The following is a 21934-nucleotide window of genomic DNA, read 5'->3' on the forward strand; positions in this document are numbered from 1 at the left end:
CATTAATGCGACTTCTGGTGCTGCATGGATTTGCTGATGGCTTTGTAGTCTGGTTGGTACTTGGTGAGGTTAAGCTTCATGCAGGCGTTGAGGCTTTCATCCGTTAAACGTGACCGTAGGTTGGACGTATGGACCCTTGGCGGGTCCATACGCGGAGTTGATGCTGGCTAGCTTGCACCCTGCTCAGTAGCTCTTGGCACGCTTTCTTCCTGCTGTCTCCCGCAGGGTATTTTGATGCAAAGGTAGCATGGCGTGTGTCGAAGTGCCGCTTTACATTCGAGAGCACATCCTGGTTATCATAATGAATAACATTTATTTTACTAACACAACTTTTGCGTTTACATTTGATAACAGATGACTTACCTCGCCTCTGGACTTCCCTCAATCGGATGCTTTCTCGACAGGTGCTGCAGCATCAAAGTTGTGCTATTGTGCTATGCGAGCGCCACTTAGCAATGTTTGCATACTACTGCGTTTTCCTTCCATTTTAGTGTGAAGTGTTCCCACACCTTAGACCACAATTGTCGCTTCTTAATTCCCTCGTTTTACTATGGCTCTTGTCCCCTGCTTACTGCGGCGTCTGCCATTGCGAGTTATATTCGCCGAAAAAGTTTACTAAACTCAAGGGTATTTAAAGGTGCGGTGTTGTGCAGTGCAGGGGGCGTATGATCTGACGTAAACACGCTGTGTAATACCTAAACAGTCCGTGCGAAATGTGAGCTTTGACTACTAAACAAGGCAAAATGCCGTAAAAAAAACCCAAAAAACGCCGCCTCGAGGCAGCGAATATTCCTCGAATATATTTTGTAATCGAATTACTCGAAGAATCGTTTCAGCTCTTATATATATACACTTGAGTTTCCAATAATTTCTACAACTCTTATTTTTTTGTGATAGATTGATTGGAGTACATACTTGATTGTCACAAAAAACATTCATGAAGTTTGGTTCTTTTATCAATTTATTATGGGTCTACTGAAAATGTGACCAAATCTGCTGGGTCAAAAGTATACACACATCAACATACATTATCTATTTTGGTGATGTAAAAAAGTTACAATCAAATCAAATTAGCTTCATGGCACAGCCTCTTAACTTCATGTGAGTGATTAGGATTGACGACACCTGTTGACTTCTCACATTTTGTAATTTGGATAACAGGTAATTACTTGCTTGTATAATTAAAATTACCTTAAGAAAATACCCCATTTTGGACGCAAATGCAATTTTAGTGCCAGAACTTCCTCCAGGAATATTTTTAAACGTTTTACTTGAAAGCATGTCATTTATTATCACAAGACTTTTTATGTAAAGTTCTTTCAGGCTGGATTTTGGAGTGAAATTTGCTAGCGAGCATACCAGTTGGAGTCTCCTCATTCATTTTTATGCTGACATATGCATTCATCTGATCACTGCCCAAATAGCGGTGAAGGTAAAAAAAAGTTTGTACGCTCAAAATAAATTGCATGATTAATGTGATATTTTTTTCTGATTAATCACACGAGTTAACGCGTTACTTTGACAGCCCTAAAAACATATTGCACCTGTGGTGACTTTCGGTCATACTCGTCACTGCAGCAATCTGGAAGAGACTTCATTATGGTTGAAGTAGTACACTAATGCAGTGGTCCCCAACCACCGGGCGGGCCGCGGATCGATTGGTACCGGGCCGCACAAGAAATAAAAAATAAAAAATATATTTTTTTTTTTATTTTTTATTTTATTTTTTTTAAATTAAATCAACTAAAGAAACACAAGACACACTTACAATTAGTGCACCTACATTATATATCATCCATCCATCCATTTTCTACCGCTTATTCCCTTCGGGGTCGCGGGGGGCGCTGGAGCCTATCACAGCTACAATCGGGCGGAAGGCGGGGTACACCCTGGACAAGTCGCCACCTCATCGCAGGGCCAACACAGATAGACAGACAACATTCACACTCACATTCACACACTACGGCCAATTTAGTGTTGCCAATCAACCTATCCCCAGGTGCATGTCTTTGGAGGTGGGAGGAAGCCGGAGTACCCGGAGGGAACCCACGCAGTCACAGGGAGAACATGCAAACTCCACACAGAAAGATCCTGAGCCCGGGATTGAACCCAGGACTACTCAGGACCTTCGTATTGTGAGGCAGACGCACTAACACCTCTGCCACCGTGCTGCCCCATTATATATCAATATAGATCAATACAGTCTGCAGGGATACAGTCCGTAAGCACACATGATTGTATTTTTTTATGACAAAAAAAAAAAAATCCCCCCCCCTCCCGGTCCGTGGGACAAATTTTCAAGTGTTGACCAGTCCGCGCTTCCAAAAAGGTTGGGGACCACTGCACTAATGGACATGCTTATGCACAGACGTCCAATAACACCGCACGGGTTTGAGTGGTTCCTCTCAATTGCTCCCCTCCAACTTTGGCATTGAAGCGAACCTTTCCCCGAAATAACCATGGCCGCCCGTCCCTAAACGCAATGCCTCGGGTTCCATTGGTGATTTGGTGGGCCCGTTTTGTGTGAAGAAGCCCATTAGTGAAGTGATTAATATATATACAACACTTTTTTCTCTAAAGACTCAAAGCTCTTTACATAGTGAAACCCATTATTTACATCTATAAGCCACATTTAAACCAGTGTGGTAGGCACTGGCAGCAGGTGGGTGAAGTGTCTTGCCCAAGGACACAACAGCAGTGACTTGGATAGCGGAAGCAATAATCAAACTTGGAACCCTTAAGTTGCTAGCACGGCCCCTCTACTAACCGAGCCACGCAGATGCCCGATCTGAGCTTTTTTTAAATTTTTTAAATTTTTTAGGAAGGTTTACAAATGTATGTTGCGATTGTTATGCACAATTTATTTCCTATGAATTAGTTTTAATACAAAACATCCCACAAAATAAAGTCCACTGGGGAACACTTAAACACATAGGGACACAAGCCGCCTGTTTAAGCCCACGCAACTCATCATATTAGTAAAATTGCTTATGTGATTAAAAAAAACAACATCAAGTCAATAATTTAGCCTTACTTCAATGATCATTTTAATGGCTCCCTGTTTGAGCACATGATGGACTCTGGGCACCTGCAGTGGAAAAAGAAAAAGCAATAACAGTCCCAGTGTGAGCCTATTAATATTCTTCTATCTTCCAACCGCCCCACCGAGAACTGGTATCTCCTGTAGTTGCTCACCCATCGCTAATGTGACATTCAGTTAGCCGGTTATTTCACATCCACTTTTACATATCTGTCCATGCATCTATTATCATACCAAAATGAAAGTAAGTCATTGGTCATTGATGGACACCTACACTATCACTACATCTGAATAAGCAATAACTGTTGTTATATTGTAAACAAAAGCATTTACAGTATCCACAGTACAATATATAGTACAGTATGTACTATATGGATGGAGTATGCTTACTTCCCACCTGCTGCTTCCAAGAAGCTTTTCTAATCATATTCCGTCTTATTCTTGTTTTGATGCTGTATTTTTTCCTCCTGCATTGGACTTCCTGGGTCACTTCCTCATTTTTAAACTGTTTTCCTATGTTTTAACTTACTTCCACAGCGTTTAAAAGGGGAAAAAAACCCAGTAAATGTTTAATATTTCATAAAAAACTTTTTAATACATTAATACATATATAATGTAAGAAAGGCTAGTGGTGAGAACACGTTCTGAGAGAATGTAAGGCTCGCTTGGTTGTAATTAACACAACATAAATTGAACATTTTTGTTGCTCATGTTCAATCAGAGCTAACCAGAGTGGTTGGCTGGGCGCTTGCATTCCTCTTTTTTGTGGTCAAGCAGAAAGCTACTTTTCTGATGATTTATGAAGAAAGCAAAAATGGGAAATCGTACTATAGTTTAATTATGGGAAACAAACAAGAGTCTCTAAGACCTGTCGCTGTTCTGTTCTAACGTACCACATAAGCACTAAAACTGACACACTTATGTAGTATTGATGCATGTTTGCCAAGGGCCACGTTTTATATGTTACTACTTGTGACATGAAAACATTACGGTACAGACAATGTCAAGAAATTAATTCTACAAGTATGTTTTGAAAAAATGTGATAACCATAGAACAGGACGGTGTACAGTAGAACCTCGACACAAACCTAATTGCTTCTTGAACAGGGTTCCTAAATAGAAAAGTAACTGAAATGAATCACTTCCTGTAACCATCAATGAGTTTCTTACAATTTTGGACCACTCTTCTTTTGCAAACGGCTTCAGGTCTCTCAGATTTGAAGGGTGCCTTCTCCAAACTGCTGTTTTTAGAGTTCTTCACAGATCTTCTATAGGATTTAGATCTGGACTCATTGATGGCCACTTCAGAACTCTCCAAAGCTTTGTCTTAAGCCATTTTGTGTGCTTTTTGGGTCGTTGTCCTGCTGGAAGACCCATGACCTCTGACAGAGACCCAGCTTTCTGACACAGGGTGCTACATTATGCTCCAACATTTTTTAGTAGTCCTCAGATTTCATGATGCCATACACACAGTCAAGGCATTTGGTACCAGAAGCAACAAAGCAACCCCAAAACATCAGTGAACCTCCACCATGTTTGACTGTAGGAATAGTGCTCTTTTCTTCGAAGGCCTCATTTTGTTTTCTGTAAACAGTGTGATGATGTGCTTTACCAAAAAGCTCCACTTTAGTCCCATCTGTCCACAGGACGTTCTCTCAGAAGGCTTCCTCAGGTAAGTTTTTGCAAACTCCGGTCTTACTTTTTTATGTCTCTGTCAGCAGCGGGGTCCTCCTGGGTCTCCTACCATAGCGTCCTTTTTCATTGAGATGGCGACAGATAGTGCGAGCTGACACTGTGTCTGCAGGTCAGCTTGAATTTGTTTGGAAGTGGATCAAGGTTCTTTATCCACAGTTCTAACAATCCTTCGTTGAAGTCTTTCATCAATTTTTTTCTTCCGTCCACGTCCAGGGAGGTTAGCTACAGTGCCATGGGCTTTAAACTTCTTGAAGACATTGGAACATTTAGATCTCTGGAGATGGACTGGTAGCCTTGAGATTGTCCATGCGTTTCCACAATCTTGGTTCTCGAACTTCTGAGAGTTGTATTTGCTCTTCTTTCTTTCCTCTTCTTTCTTTCCTCCATGTGTCAATTGTTCTCCATTTTAACTGGCTGCAAGTGTGATTTCTATATTACCAGCACCTGTTACTTGCTACAGTTGAGTTTAATTACTAATTAAAGGAGCATCACATGCTGAGAATACAACTATTTCTTACAATTTTTAAAAGGTGCCAATAATTTTGTCCAGTCCATTTTTGGAGTTCTGTGTAAAATAATATCAGATGTTTCTTTTTTTTCTTCTTTTTTTTTAACTCCACAGTGATTCCCTCCTCCTTTCCATGCTGGTCTGCGGGCTTTTTAGGACTCGTATTGAGTTAGCAAAAAGGAAAAAACTTGTCAAAAGACAAAAAACAAAAAAGGTACACAAGTTAAAGCACTTAGTAGTGATGAATAGTGTACTCTACTGCACAGCAAGTGATGTGGAAGGCGCCGCCTCCTCAGAATGGCTCCGTCCTGCGGCACACAATGGCTGCCAGCGGGACACTGAATGAATGAATAAAGTGTTCGTACACAGAGACTCGATCTTATGGTTCGTAAATCGAAAACAATTCCCAAAAAGGGGTTTGTAAATCGAGGTTCCACTGCATTTAATTTTGGTGCTACGGTTTCTCCTCCATTCTTTTCTAAATGTTGGGCTTCTTTGTCAAGAATACCGCAATTGTACCCAAAGACTCGCTTTTTAAGAGAAACCTTAATTTTCTGCCGTCACTGGCGTTGTGAGTGACAGGAAGGAAAATTCTGATTCGCTTGGGGAGAATTCATACTTTTTCTTGGCAAATCCCGTCTTATATTCAGTTCAATATGATTAATTAAAAAAAAAATTATCTCAAATTTTTTGTGGTGTTTTTTGGCATAAAAACACTTGTAAAAAATTACCATCGGATAAATTATTTTTGTGTTACTTTTAACAGTAATACTGAATTTATAACATGAGACTGCTGCGTTTTCTCAGCAACAGCGTTGATGTGTGGTTGCTGACAAGCGTTGAGATGTCTACTTTGGCCCCCCATAGTTAAAACATGGAGTCTCTCCTGCTGCATACCTTGAGAGGAGCTTTGTGAGGCGGCACAAAGCTCCTCTCTATTTGCGTCTCCTGATGAAGTAAACATGTCGCCATGTTAATGGGCTTCTTTGTTTCACGAAAGTTCTACACTAAATGTTCCTTTTCTCCATTAATGTGCTGCTTATTTCTAGATTTATTAGAAGCCCTTCATATAATTCACACTGAGGACGAACATTTAAATCAATTTAGCCGCCAGCTGAAAGGGAGAAATCCAATAGTCCACTGGCGCTAATCCACAGGCAGTAATGAACCAATTTTAATCAGCCAGCAATGGCCCTTAATTATGTTTCTTTCCTTTCTTTGTGTCAAAGCAACTCCCAAATACAGCCTGCTGCAAAAAGCTTCATTTATGGTATCTTCCACACACTGGATAATTAATCAAAATAAATGAATATACAATATTGCATACATGTAAACAAATAACTCTTGCACAGTTGAAATGCACACACAGAAATGTCAATAAATAAAAGTTCAAACCATCTGTCAGTAAGATTATTATTGTGACGTCTCCACAAAAACATACAAGTAATGATAACCATAGAACAGAAAACAGAACTTACTGAGACAAAACGGTCTGTCTTGCCGGTAACAAAATGAGCAGTGCATTTACTTTAATAACAGCTGCATACATAAATATATTTAATCTTACTGAGCAAGCAGATGCTAGCGTAAATTAGCATGTAGCTGGAAGTGTGACTAGCATGGAAATACCGTCATGCAAATAATGAGTAATTTAATCTATTTTAGTTTTATTTGCAGTTTCTAAAATAGTCCTTACAATTAAAGGTGCTGTTTGCAACTTTCTCACAGTAACATTTTTCAAAGCAAAAAATATAACAAGAACACCAAATTTGTTTGACAATTGTCTATATTTTTCACAAATACTAAGTTTATGTAATAAAAAATTTTACCGCCCGAATAAAATGATTGGTGTTCACGGCTGTCACTCAGCCGGTCTCGGGCAGGGAGCACGTGCACACATACAGAAGCAACAGAGAAGCAACAAACAATTTGCAGTCATGTTGTTGTTATGATACCACATTCAATGATTGCTAACACTAGCAATCCAAATTGCTATTATTAGCTAAAATCACCTAAACTTAATGCGCGTGCAAGTATTACGTACAGATATAATAACGTTATTGTGTACAAGAAGCCATAAGAGGGCGGGCTACGCTGTGTAAAATACATTGGAAAGCTGGCACCCTCTAGGCATCTGTGTTAATGTTGCAAACAGACCCTTTATTAAAAGGTTTAAAATTCTATTTACATGATTTCCTATGGGGAAAGAGTTGTGCAACGGGGGGGAATCACTGTACTGTACAATATATTTAGAGTATGGATGTATTGTAGTGATTAACGGAGCATATTCTAATCTGCAAAAATGATGACATCCTCGTTTCTTGAAGGAGATTAGAAGGCTTACAAAGCTTCACTTACAGCTGCTAGCCCAAGTGGTGTAAGCATCCACATAGTTAACCCAATTTCATCCTTTCAAAACATTTGTCTTTAAAACTGGTAAGATATATAGCAGCAGGTATTTCCTATGCACAGGCATGTGAAATGTCCACAAAAACGTGAAATTCCGCGTTTTTAAACATTAATTATCGCATCAAAATATCACTTCCACGTTTTTTTAATGAAGTATCAAAAAAATAGGATCTGAACAAAACACGCTCGCCTCAGCCGCAAGTACTCGCTGTTCCTCTTGTCTAAACGCCAAATTGCAGGACAGGGAGACAATCAGGGGCGCCGAAAGAAGCTCACTAATTAGCATAGTTAAGATCCTCTAGCTCGCTTACTTGTTGTCGCCTGCGTTTGCTCTCCGAGCCACAACAATGATGGCTTTCTACTTAGCTGCTAATTATATTTGGATGATGTTCGTAACTAGTTGTAGTTCTAGAGTATTTATTAGTAGCCATCGAGAAAGTATATTTTTGACATGACGGATGTAAACAGAGGTCACAACACCGGAAGTATATTACCTGAGGAGGCGTGGCTACAGGATAGACTTTCCAAATGTGGAACTTTTTCTGAGTTCTTTACATACATGTTATATCATTTTACATTACATTTTCAATGATAATAATGTTAGTAAATGATCAATCCATCCATCCATTTTCTACCGCTTGTCCCTTTTTTGGGATCGCGGGGGTTGCTGGAGCCCATCTCAGCTGCATTCGGGCGGAAGGACAAGTCGCCACCTTATCACAGGGCCAACACAGATAGACAGATAACATTCACACTCACATTCACACACTCGGGCCAATTTAGTGTTGCCAATCAACCCATCCCCAGGTGCATGTCTCTGGGGGTGGTAGGAAACTGGAGTACCCGGAGGGAACCCACGCAGTGACGGGGAGAACATGCAAACTCCACACAGAAAGATCCCGAGCGCAGGCTCGAACCCAGGACTACTCAGGACCTTCGTATTGTGATGCACATGCACTAACCCCTGTTCCACCGTGCTGCCCTCTAGTAAATGATCTACTAAAAAAAATTATGTGGTACATTACATGGGACAAGTAAGTGTCAAAAAACAGCCAAAAGAGGTTAGTGGATGAGAATAAATCTAAAGGTAAAATTTAGTGTAGAAATGCACACAATTGCAGGAATTGTAGTCTTGATTTTCAAAATGTTCTTTTGGGGTTTGCGTGGCAGCACTTTGTGCCGATAGAAATGTTCCTATTTTTTTTTTACGTCAGTTTTCCTCTTTTTTGTTTTTTTCCCCCAAAGGGTGCTCACATGCCTGCATGCATGGCCGCCTATTACTGTATTACTGTACACACCCTCCTCACAAGTCATCACAATGACATTTTGTTCAACTTTAGATGCAGATGACTCACAGGGCGTCCTCTCGATGGATGAAGTCAAGAGGTTTGATCATTCCCTGCTGCTTCTCCCTGCAACAAAAGAGGTACTTTTGTCATAACACACAACAATGTAGCGCTTCTCTACGCTGCACACTGTGTCAACTCGCTTGTCTCTTTGTTACATTTGTCATATCCGAGTACAAAAACATTGCCGTTGCGCAACTTCAAGATGACATTCCTAAACTACTGACATATTTCTTTTCAAAAACCACGCCCTGTATTGTTTATTAGCATTTTAATCTGTGTGACTGTCAAAAAATACTCTATACCCTTTGTCCAAACATTTTTTTCTTTTTGATGTTATTTTATTTTTGTTAAATATTTTATGCTTGTATGTAATTTTTTCAAAAACAAGGTGCAAAGAGGAATATTGAGGGTGTTGCAGTCTTGATTGGTAAATTATCAATAACATGTATTTGAATGCATTATTAATTCATTGAGTTGATCAAAGTTTAGTAAAAAAAAACAAAAAACTTTAAAACACTACATTTAATGTTAATATAATAATGTATTTATATTGTTTTTACCCTTAGATCCAAAGGAACAATTCCTTTCATAAAATCTCATAAAAATGATTTATATATTTCCCTTTTAGCACATTAAATATTTTTAATAAGATTGGATCTAACATTAGAGTTGTCAAAAAAAAAATTGGTTTTCGAATGAATCGCAATTCTTATTCGAAACTATTCTTGATTAAAAAATAGAAGCAAAAATCAAATTTAAATGTATTTTATAAAAATACCTTATGACTTATGACTTAAGAAATGTTTAAGTAGAATGGTATTAAACAAAACCAGTTTTGTTTTAAGTAATAACAATTTATCAGAGCCGTTTATTTTATGGAGGAACGCTATTAAAAAAGTATTGATTCATAACCAAGAATCGATTATTAATCAAATCGTTATCCACAAGAATCCAATTTAAATTGTGTGGTGCCCAAAGAGTCACAGCCCTAATAGTCATATAATATTTTAACAGTCCGTGCAAGCTATTGTACCTTTTTATTTTAATGTAATGCATTCTATTTTTAGAGGCAGCATGCTGGAACAGAGGTTAGTGTGTGTGCCTTACAATAAGAAGGTCCTGGGTTTAGGGTCTTTCTGTGTGGAGTTTGCATGTTCTCCCCGTGAGTGCGTGGGTTCCCTCCGGGTACTCCGGCTTCCTCCCAACTCCAAAAACATGCACCTGGCCCTAGTGTGTGAATGTGAGTGTGAACATATCCTACCAAGTCAGACTTACACTGTTTCAATGTCCATTTCTCTGTTCTCAAATGTTGATGACTGAAGTGATGATAACAACCAAACCTACCCCCCTCCACGGATTTTAAATAATGTAAATGATTCAATGTATACACCCTGATGATTATCTTGTGTGATGACTGTGTTATATATCTGATAGTATATATCTGTATCATAAATCAATTTAAGTGGACCCAGACTTAAAGAAGTTGAAAACCTTATTTGGGTGTTACCATTTAGTGGTCAATTGTACGTAATATGTACTTCACTGTGCCATCTACTAATAAAAGTCTCAATCAATCAATCAATGTTTGTCTATCTGTATTGGCCCTGCGATGTGGTGGCAACTTGTCCAGGGTGTACGCGGCTTCCGCCCGGATGCAACTGGGTTAAGCTCCAATCACCCCTGCGACCCCGACAGGGACCACTGGTAGACGATGGATGGATAGATGGATTTTCTTTTTCAGGCACTATACATGCCAGTGACGTGCAGTCAGGGGAGGCAGGTGAGGCGGGGCCTCATGTGCCATCATGGAAAGAAAAAAAAAGTTAAAAAAAAAAAAAAAAATTAAATTGTTACATGTATCCAGTGATTATACTATAAAGTTATTTTCCATTTAACTTCACCAGTTTTAGATCATTTTCATTCAAAATCGCTGAATTTTCACATTTGCCGTTCAAATACTGAGAAGAGACTTGCGGTGATCAGCAGCCAGTTGAGCCTCACCATGGATTGCGCAATGACTCGGCTAACTGCTGGCCTGCTGTGCAGTGAGACCGTATTGCTATATGAATTATATTATAAATTTCCATAGTTTAGTTAGCTGAAGTATATAATATACAGTGTATTTTGTCAACAACTGTATGTGTGTAACGCAGGGGTGTCCAAAGTACGGCCCGGGGGCCATTTGCGGCCCGCAGCTAATTGTTTACCGGCCCGCCACACATTCTGCAAAAATTACAAAATTGATAATATTGCAAAAATTTTAAAAAACATTTTAAAAAAAAGTGGAATGAGGTGAAATCTAACAAAAAAAAGTTGCAATGTTGACACAAAGCTGCCATTGCAGGCTGTTTTTCTTTCTTTTGTCTTTGTTTATTTTTCTTTTTTTTGCCATTGCTAAAAAAATAAAAAGACTAAAAATCTATGTTATAATGACTTATTACTTAAAAAATATCACTTTAAAATGTTTTATGTGGAAAAAATATTGCATATATTGTGTGGTTGCCATATAAAAACATCAAAGTTTAATTTGACAAAAGAGCATAAAGCAAACAAAATAATAGTTCAAACGTAAAATCGACAGATATATCTGAAGTTGATCTCGTAATTTAAGTGTTGAAAGTTTAAAAAAAAAAACTAATAAAAATGTTTTACTTTATGAGTGGGGGGCCTTTTGGATCCCAAATATATTTAGTAGGATTTTATTTAACTTTTCCCTGTGATTACTCAAAAATATTAAAGACTTAAAATCAATGGTGTCCTGCATTATTGATCTTTTAAGGCTCTAATTACTAAATACTGCATATTTCAGTTTTACTATAAAAAACAAAGTTGTCTTTGACAGAAAACCTTTTTTTTTTTTTACTTTATATCAACCTCAAGTTGATATAGAGATTTACTGTAAGCGTTAAATAAAAAATAATAATAACAATTTGACTTATTTTTAACAGTCTAATGACTGAGACCCTTTATGTACCCGGGAGACCTAAAGGTTAAAAAAAAAAATCCATATATTTTGTTAAGGTTTGAAAATGAAAAATATCAAAATGGCCCCCGCATGCTTAAATTTTTCCGTGTACGGCCCTCAGTGGAAAAAGTTTGGACACCCCTGATGTAACGTATTTCTTGTGCTGAGCAATCATAAAACGGCTGCGAAGACGCACTGGGTGAGGCTCACAGTAATCCCGCCTCATGGTGGTAGAGGGCGCTAGTGATCCCAGGGATCATTCTTGCGACTACTCGACCGTAGAGTGACAACAAGCAGCAACAGTTAGCAAGTGAAGTGCAGCGGCAGTGATCGTTTATTTTTTCCTGTCGCCTGGACTTTTAACATGGAGGATTACATATCTAAAATAAAACAGTTTTCTAAACTGGACTTTCAATCGAAGCAGGAGGTAATAATTAAAGGAAGATCTCCATCGAGACAGAGAGACTTTTAAAACTGAAGAAAGATAAGACTTCTATAATCAACTTATCGATGCTTTTGTTCAGAAGGAGCGGCGCATGGACTTCATTTATAAGTAAAGGTAAGACCATAATAACGTTTTTTTATTTTTATTAAATGTGCTTTTTTGTGTGCTACAGTTTGTATGTGTAAAGTTAAAGTTAAGTTAAAGGACCAATGATTGTCACACACACACTAGGTGTGGTGAAATGTGTCCTCTGCATTTGACCCATCCCCATGATCACCCCCTGGGAGGTGAGGGGAGCAGTGGGGAGCAGTGGGCAGCAGCGGCGCCACGCCCGGGAATCATTTTTGGTGATTTATCCCCCAATTCCAACCCTTGATGCTGAGTGCCAAGCAGGGAAGAATGCTGGTATGAGCTTAAACATAACCCGTTAACTGCTGCCAATCAAATGGTGAATAAGATACTCTTTAGTATCTTTAGTAAATCTGACTGTGATGAAGTCAGTGCCTCACCAGCCATGAACCTCACCGCACGTCACTGATACATGCACACTTCTAAAAATGTATGATCACCATAAAAAACAAAACAAACATACAATAGTTAATATATTTCAAACTACCGAACAAATAAAACTTAATGAACTAATGCAATTTAAAAAAAGAAACAACAGAGTTAGCAAATGAGGACAGTTTTTTGCAACACATGTTAGCAATCTACTTACAATTTGTTACGAAAAGTAACCATGGTAAACAATGATGCAGTGCCCCATCTTATCCACTAGGTAGCAGTGTAGTTCCCAACCACTGTAGTACCTTTTCTTTCAGGTTGGTGGTATAATTGTGACATGGAAGAAATGTGTATGATGTGAACTAGGGTATGTTTCTCTAAAACTGAGTTTTGCCATCTCTTTCTATCCTTTTTCTGAGCGTATGTGAGGTTCTGCAGTTTTCTTGATGTGTATCCTACCTAATTGTGATCAAAATATGTGAATTTGTGCTAACTGCCTGATGCCAGTGTAACTATGCCTGCATGTAACAGTTCATTGAGATATTAATCAATTGTTTTACTACCTTAAGTGGGTAATTAATGATTGTTGTTTTTATTGTATACTGTTTGCTGCTTGCAATCTACATCTTGATCGTTAAAAACTAATTTTATAGCTAAAACTTGCGCATTTACAACAATGTTTATTAATGGGCTTTGTCCCTGTTCAAATAAACTAATACATTGAAAATGAAAATGAAATGAAACTCTTGAGGGCTTAGTGCAATAACTTTGCTTTGCATTCAGAGAGGAAGCGAAAGCTGTGATGCATTTTTGGATCCAACCTGTCTGAGTGCACATTACGAGAAACAAAAGGGTGTTCAACATTATCTCCAGCATAAAAAGAAAGTGCAAGAAAACAGCAGCTTTATAGTGTGCGTGCGATGAATGAACTGTGGGTAAACCAGAAATGAACAACCTCCGCTGACAGTGTGTATGGTTATTACAGACTCCAACCTGTTCAGATGGTGAATAAAGCCGTATTATACCTGACGTTACACACTGTGCCGTAATAGGGAGCATTTCTAGGTAATGTGCTCAAAGGCACAACAGTTAGGCCAATTCATTAAGGGAACATTTTGTTGACTCTTTCCTTTCCTGCTGATGTAGAAACCTGGAACGATTCCGTTCTGCTTCTTGCTTTCAGGGCACTCCAAAACTGATGCATCAGCGCTGCAGCCGCCTATAAGGATTTCACACCAGTGACTAGCACTATCTCACAACGCCACCTGAGGCTGGAGGACCTGGCTCAGCTCCCAAACTGACTTGGAGCCTTTGAAGGCCACAAACGAAGGTCAGAATGTTCTCAGATGCCGGTATTATTCTAAAATGTTCCTAAATATTGCATGAGCTAAGCTTGTCATTGAATGGTGTCCTATAGAATGCTTTGTCTATTACATTGTCCCACGCATATGTATGATAGTTAATTATGGGAAATATTGCATGTTGTAGTAGTATGGGTGCACTCTCTGGAAAATAAAACCTCTAATTAGCAAAAGGTAAAAAAAAAAAGTGGCTGAAGGCAACCCTCTGATGTATTTTTTTATTCTAACAACTAGGGATGTTGATAAATGCTTTAAAATGTAATATCGGAAATTATCGGTATCGGTTTCAAAATTATCGGTATCTGTTTCGGGTAAAATTTATGACATTTAAAAACGCCGCTGTGTACACGGATAGAGGGTGTAATACACAGCGCCAATAATCCTTAAAGGCACTGCATTTGCGTGCCGGCCCAGTCACATAATATAAAAGGCTTTTGACACACACAAGTGAATGCAATACAGGTCACACTGAGGGTGACCGTATAAACAACTTTAACACTGTTACAAATATGCGCCACACTGTGAACCCACACCAAACAAGAATGACAAACACATTTTGGGAGAACATCTGCACCGTAACACAAAATAAACACAACAGAACAAATACCCAGAACCCCTTGCAGGACTAACTATTCCGGGACGCTACATTATACACCCCCCGCCCACCCCAGTACCTCACCGCACCCTGCATCCGTGTCGACAGCGAACGTCTGTTTAGTGCTGCCGCCCATATCATTGAGAAGAACAGAAATCGCATACATTGTGACAATGCTGAGATGGTTTTCATTCTGAAAAATCTAACTCTAACACGTGATGACAAGGAGAAAAATAATTAGCCCACTCTTTGAGCTTCATCTGTTGCACAAATAGACTAATAGTCTGGACTGAGTGAAACTGTTTTATTTATGTTTTGTGCCTTTTTTCCCCATGCACTTTAAAAGATGGCTGTGTTTTCTACTAGTCTAGACTGAAGCAGTTTTATTAATGTTCATACACTTTAAAGGCCTACTGAAACCCACTACTACCGACCACGCAGTCTGATAGTTTATATATCAATGATGAAATCTTAACATTGCAACACATGCCAATACGGCCGGGTTAACTTATAAAGTGCAATTTTAAATTTCCCGCTAAACTTCCGGTTGGAAACGTCTATGTATGATGACGTTTGCGTGTGACGTCACGACGGCAACGGAAGTATTCATACCCAATGTGTCACCATACAAACTGCTCTGTTTTCATCGAACAATTCCACAGTATTCTGGACATCTGTGTTGTTGAATCTTTTGCAATTTGTTTAATGAACATTGGAGATTGCAAAGAAGAAAGTTGTAGGTGGGATAGGTGTATTAGCGGCTGGCTGTAGCAACACAACAAGGAGTACTTACTTGGATAGCAGACGCGCTAGCCGATGCTAGGCGCCAACCGCATCTGTGATAGGGTGAAGTCCTTCGTCGCGCCGTCGATCGCTGGAACGCAGGTGAGCACAGGTGTTAATGAGCAGATGAGGGCTGGCTGGCGTAGGTGTAGCGCTAATGTTTTTAGCATAGGGTTGCTAAGTTAGCTTCAGCGTCGTTAGCAACAGCATTGTTAAGCTTTGCCAGGCTGAGAATTATTAACCGTGTAGTTACATGTCCATGGTTTAATAGTATTGTTGATCTTCTGTCTATCCTTCCAGTCAGGGATTTATTTATTTTGTCTTATCTGCATTTGAGCCAGATGCTATCACGTTAGCTCAGTAGCTAAAGAGCTTCGCTGATGTATTGTCGTGGAGATAAAAGTCACTGTGAATGTCCATTTCGTGTTCTCGACTCTCATTTTCAAGAGGATATAGTATCCGAGGTGGTTTAAAATACAAATCCGTGATCCACAATACAAAAAGGAGAGTGTGTGGAATCCAATGAGACCTTGTACCTAAGTTACGGTCAGAGCGAAAAAAGATACACCCTGCACTGCCTCTCTAGTTCTTCACTCTAACGTTCCTCATCCACGAATCTTTCATCCTCGCTCAAATTAATGGGGTAATCGTCGCTTTCTCGGTCCAAATCTCTTTTGCTCCATTGTAAACAACGGGGAATTGTGAGGAATCCTTCCTCCTGTGACGTCACGCTACTTCCGGTATAGGCAAGGCTTTTTTTTATCAGCGACCAAAAGTTGCGAACTTTATCGTCGTTGTTCTATACTAAATCCTTTCAGCAAAAATATGGCAATATCGCGAAATGATCAAGTATGACACATAGAATGGATCTGCTATCCCATTTTGAATAAAAAAAAAATAAGTTCAGTAGGCCTTTAAAGGATGGCTGTGTTATCTACTAGTCTAGACTGAAGCAGTTTTTTATTTTTGTGCCTTTCTTGTTTTTATTTGCACATTTTTGTTACTCATACGAATACGTTAAGAACAGGGCAGATTGAGCCCAGTTTATAGTAAACTCTGGACTGAAGCTGTGTGCCTTCATTGTTTTTTTAGCTGTTGCTTTGAGGTATGTTTAAAAAAAAAAAAAAAAGCACTTTGTGAAAGTCAAAGTACAGTGTTTCCCATAGTTGTAGTGGGTATCAGGATTATTTCAGGGAGAGCATGTCCCACATTCCAAGGTGCTGTTTTGAGGCATGTTAAAAAAATAATGCACTTTGTGACTTCAATAATAAATATGGCAGTGCCATGTTGGCACTTTTTTCCATAACTGGAGTTGAAGTTGTTCTCTTATTTTGGAAAACCTTGTTACATTGTTTAATGCATCCAGCGGGGCATCACAACAAAATTAGGCATAATAATGTGTTAATTCCACAACTGTATATATCGGTATCGGTAATTAAGAGTTGGACAATATCGGAATGTCGGATATCGGCAAAAAAGCCATTATCGGACATCTCTACTAACAACACAACATGTATTAACTCATTCATACACTCTAAAATGTTGGTCGTTGTTCTGTACCATGGTTGTAAATGAACTCATCAGCGGTATCAATGCTGACTGTGCAGTGTGTGCCGCATCGCTTTTACAGCTGCCGTGTCATGCAGTATACATTTTAATAAATGGCTGTGTAGTCAAAGAGAGCTATGTTTTTTTTAACTACATAGCTAATAAATAAAACTACAATAAAGTCAAATTACTAGGCAGCATAAAAACAAGTCCAGCTATGTGGCTGTTCTGTCAGTATTTAATAAAATACTTAAATATTTAAAAAAGTTATTTCCCTGCCATTGTTTTTTTAATTTTTTTGTTAGCATCTTATTATTAAGAATAGTATGTGGATGTAATTGATATTTATTTATTTGTATTGTCTAGTATTGCTTGTAGAGAAGGCTGTTAAATTACTTAAATTTTTTAAAAGTTGGTTCTATGGTCATCATCACACTTCCCCTTTTTGGCACTCACAAAAATGTGATATTTGCTAACATTTCAGGTGACTAATGCATGATTTGTACTTCCATCAGTGTTCTATTCCACTTATTCTCATTAGGGTCACGGGTAAACTAGAGCTTATACCACCTGCTTGTCAGCCAATCACATGGCATATAAAAAAACTAACTGATTTGTACTTGATTGCGGGATATGATTCTTATTTGACCACTTTAGGGAAGTTTGACTGTATCATTTAGAGAAAAAACAATCAAAAGTGAACTTACACGTGTGGCTCCATGTCCGTAAAAAAGCTGTCAATGTTCTCCTGCTGCATTTCAGGGTCCAGGTGAGCCAGGTAGGTGCACAGCGTCTTAAATATCTCAAAGGGGATTCTCGCGGCACCCCCTTCCTCATCCTCGGTCAGGATCTCACAGGCGACCTTGAGGGAGCTCTTGAGGGTCTGGTTGAAAACACAAAGCAGCGTCAGAACACAGCGCATGACTACCCCTGTGCATAGGTGGATTAATGACCGGGCCTACCGGGCCCAGGCCCAGGGGGCCAGAGGCCCCAAGGGGCCAGGCCAACTTGGCCCCGCGGCCGCGACCCAAGCAAAACTACTTTTGCAAAAATAATAATCTTAAGCCCCAAGGGGCCAGGCCAACTTGGCCCCGCGGCCATGATCCATAGAGGGTAAGAGGCCCCAAGGGGCCAGGTCAACTTGGCCCCGCGGCCGCGACCCACAGAGGGCCAGAGGCCCCAAGGGGCCAGGCCAACATGGCCCCGCGGCCATGATCCATAGACGGTCAGAGGCCCCAAGGGGCCAGGCCAACTTGGCCCCGCGGCCACGATCCATAGAGGGTCAGAGGCCCCAGGGGGCCAGGTCAACTTGGCCCCGCGGCCACGATCCATAGACGGTCAGAGGCCCCAAGGGGCCAGGCCAACTTGGCCCCGCGGCCACGACCCACAGAAGGCCAGAGGCCCCAAAGGGCCAGGCCAACTTGGCCCCGCGGCCGCGAGCCACAGAAGGCCAGAGGCCCCAAGGGGCCAGGTCAACTTGGCCCCGCGGCCACGATCCATAGAGGGTAAGAGGCCCCAAGGGGCCAGGTCAACTTGGCCCCGCGGCCGCGACCCACAGAGGGCCTGAGGTCCTAAGGGGTCAGGCCAACTTGGCCCCGCGGCCATGATCCATAGAGGGCCAGAGGCCCCGAGGGGTCAGGCCAACTTGGCCCCGATCCATAGAGGGTCAGAGGCCCCAAGGGGCCAGGCCAACTTGGCCCCGCGGCCACGACCCACAGAGGCCCCAAGGGGCCAGGCAAAATTGGCCCCGCGGCCATGATCCACAGAGGGCCAGAGGCTCTCAATCATTATTATCAAAGCTAATTCTCAAATTGGATGGATCACACAACCTCACTCACATATTCTTTATCAATTATTAAAGGTTGTTTCTGAATTTTGATCACAGAACTTAATGCAAATATTCTTGATTGATTGACAAAGCTCATTCTCAAATTTTGATTACACAACCTTACTCTGACAAATTATCATTATCAAAAAGCTCTATCTCGAATTTGGATCACAGAATCTCACTCAAGTATTCTTAGCTGTGCCCCTCCCCCATCAAGTCTTTCATAAACCGGTCTGTTCTTTTAGAATCTCCTCATTTGGTATTTTGAACTCGTGAGAGACTGCTCAAAATTTGGTTTCCTTTCCCTCAGTTCAGACTCAGAGATAATTTGAAATCATTCAACAAGAAGTTTAACGCGCGCACACACACACACACACACACTTGAGTTGAGCATTACTTGGAAATTCTTATATTTTCCATTTTGCTGTTATTATCAGCATCTTCCCATTTTGTCCTTTTCTTTCGAGAAAGTTTACAGTCTGACATTTGTCACTGCTGTCAGTTAATAACTTTTTGGTCTTTGACCCATTTTGTCATTTTCTCGATTCGATCGTCACTGACCACTCTCTCCTGTCTGGCAGACATCGTTGCTGCCATCATAGCTAGCAAGCTGCCTGCAGCGGGTCATCCCTATGTTCCCCGTCCCTATGTTACCCGGGTCCTATGTTCCCCTCTACCGGGGAACTAAGGACCCTTTTTAAAAAAAAGGGTTCTATGTTCCCCGCTGCGGGGAACGTACAACACTTTTTCCAGAAAAGGGTTCTATGTTCCCCGCTGCTTCCAATGCGCGACTAAGTAAGACGCACGCAGACACGCATGACAGAGACGCGTTTAAGTTGTCGAAGGAAGGAAGTTCGCGTTTGAGTTGCTCTATCTGCTGCCGCACGCCCTGTGACAGGTTAGGTTTAGGGATGGTTTTGGTCAGGGCACAATTTCGCCAAAAAAGTGCTCCACAACGCCCTGTGACAGGTTAGGTTTAGGGATAGTTTTGGTCAGGGCACAATTTCGCCAAAAAAAAGTGCTCCACAACGCCCTGTGACAGGTTAGGTTTAGGGATGGTTTTGGTCAGGGCACAATTTCGCAATTTCGCCAGATACAATGCAGGGAACATAGGACCCTTTTTTAGAAAAAGGGTCCTAAGTTCCCCGGTCGCATACAAAGACCCAGGAACAACCGGGGAACATAGGACCCGGGGAACATAGGACCCGGGGAACATAGGACCCGGGGAACATAGGCACGCTCCCGCCTGCAGATAGCAACATTTTGGTGTCCTTTGGGAAAATATTTAGAAAGAAGACAAAAGTACACACAGTTGTACAACTATTATCTTTATGATCTTTTTTTTGTTAGTTTCTCTGTTACTGTGTGTGGCCAATTAAGCGACTTTTGGCCATACCTGGCTGGTGACATTTAGCGACTTTCTGGTTGATGTTAAGATTAATAATAGCAACAGTTCTCTTCATCTTAATGCAATTTATTGTGTCTGTCTCTCCACATTTTGCCATTAGGTACTTTGAGCTCTTGTTGGTCAGTCACTCTAAGGTACATTGTTGCTGCCATCATAGCTAGCAAGCTGCCTGCAGATAGCGACATTTTGGTGTCCTTTGAGAAATATTAAGAAAGAAGACAAAAGTACAAGACATTGTACGATTACTATCTTTTTAAAATTATTTGTTTCACTGTGTGATTGACCGACTTTGCCGCTAGATTTCGCGTCTTTTGGCCATACCTGGCTAGCGACTAAAAACATCATTTAGCGACTTTTTGGTTGTGAAGATAAGTGGTAAAAGCAGATCTTCCTGTTGGTCTTCCCACATTTTGCCATTTGGTACTTTGCACTCTTGTTGGTCACTCCAAGGCATTTGTCCCTGCCTTCAGCTAGTCACTTGGCTCTTTTGGAATATATTTCACTGTAATTGGCTCTCTCTCTCTCTTTCTCCTCAGTACAAATCAGCCTGTTCCCTTGCCATTCATCACTGACCACTCTGCTCTCCTGTCTGTCAGACATTATTGCTGCTTGCAGATAGCTTGGGGTCCTTAGAGAAAATATCAGAAGAGAAAAGTACACAATTATCTTAATTATCTTTTTTATTCAGTCAGTCCTTCAGTGAGTCCCAGTGTGTTGGCGATTAAGCAACGTTGGCATTCAATTAGCGACTTTTGGCCATACATGGCTGGCGACTCAAAAAACTAGAAAAAAAGTACAAAAAGTTGTACAATTAATATCTTTATTATCCTTAATTCCCCTGAATCCTAGAGTGTGTTGCAATTAAGCAACTTTGCTGCTAGGTTTAGCGACTCTTGTTTTGGGCATACCTGGCTAGCGACTACAAACATTATTCAGCAACTTTTTGGCTGTTAAGATTAACGTTAATAAATTAAATCCTAATACAATTTATTGTGTTGGTCTCGCCATCTTGCTATTAGGTACTTTGAATTCTTGTTGGTCTCTGCTAAGGTATCTGGCTGTTGTCTTTGCCTTCAGTTAGTCACTTGGCTCTGGAATATATTTAACTGTACTTGGCTCTCTCTTTCTCCTCAGTACAAATCAGTCTGTTCCCTTGCCATTTAGACATTTTCTTGATTGGATCATCACTGACCACTCTGCTCTCCTGCTGTCTATCAGACATTGTTGCTCCCATCATAGCTAGCAAGCTGCCTTGGTGTCCTTTGTGAACATATTTAGATAGAAGACTAAAGTGCACAAAGGTGTACAATTATTATCTTTTCAAAATATTTGTTTCACTGTCAGTGTGATTGACCGACTTTGCCGCTAGATTTCGCGTCTTTTGGCCATACCTGGCTAGCGACTGAAAACATCATTTAGCAACTTTTTGGTTGTGAAGATAAGAGGTAAAAGCAGATCTGCCTGTTGGTCTTTCCACATTTTGCCATTTGGTACTT

General features: G+C 40.4%; 1 protein-coding gene and 1 long non-coding RNA gene across 4 annotated transcripts in view; one reads left to right on the forward strand and one right to left on the reverse strand.

Moving 5' to 3' along the window:
- ropn1l (rhophilin associated tail protein 1-like) overlaps nucleotides 1-21934 on the reverse strand; it is a 43451-nt gene that overhangs the window by 8860 nt on the left and 12657 nt on the right. For 2 of the 3 annotated variants that reach the window (XM_062021153.1, XM_062021152.1), the window contains 2 exons: nucleotides 17910-18085; nucleotides 1-9064 (listed from right to left, as the gene is read on the reverse strand). In XM_062021153.1, the coding sequence (XP_061877137.1) occupies nucleotides 9004-9064; nucleotides 17910-18085 (237 nt within the window). In that variant the 3' untranslated portion in view covers nucleotides 1-9003. Of the gene's footprint in view, nucleotides 9065-15664; nucleotides 15746-17909; nucleotides 18086-21934 lie in introns of all 3 variants that reach the window. The other variant, XM_062021155.1, reaches the window with a different exon arrangement.
- LOC133629982 (uncharacterized) overlaps nucleotides 8812-21934 on the forward strand; it is a 24355-nt gene continuing 11232 nt past the window's right edge. The window contains exons 1-2 of the long non-coding RNA XR_009821176.1: nucleotides 8812-9078; nucleotides 14099-14245. This is a non-coding gene — a long non-coding RNA (uncharacterized LOC133629982). The remainder of the gene's footprint in view (nucleotides 9079-14098; nucleotides 14246-21934) is intronic.

This window comes from Entelurus aequoreus, linkage group LG15 (assembly GCF_033978785.1).
Source record: "Entelurus aequoreus isolate RoL-2023_Sb linkage group LG15, RoL_Eaeq_v1.1, whole genome shotgun sequence".
Taxonomy (NCBI): Eukaryota; Metazoa; Chordata; class Actinopteri; order Syngnathiformes; family Syngnathidae; genus Entelurus; species Entelurus aequoreus.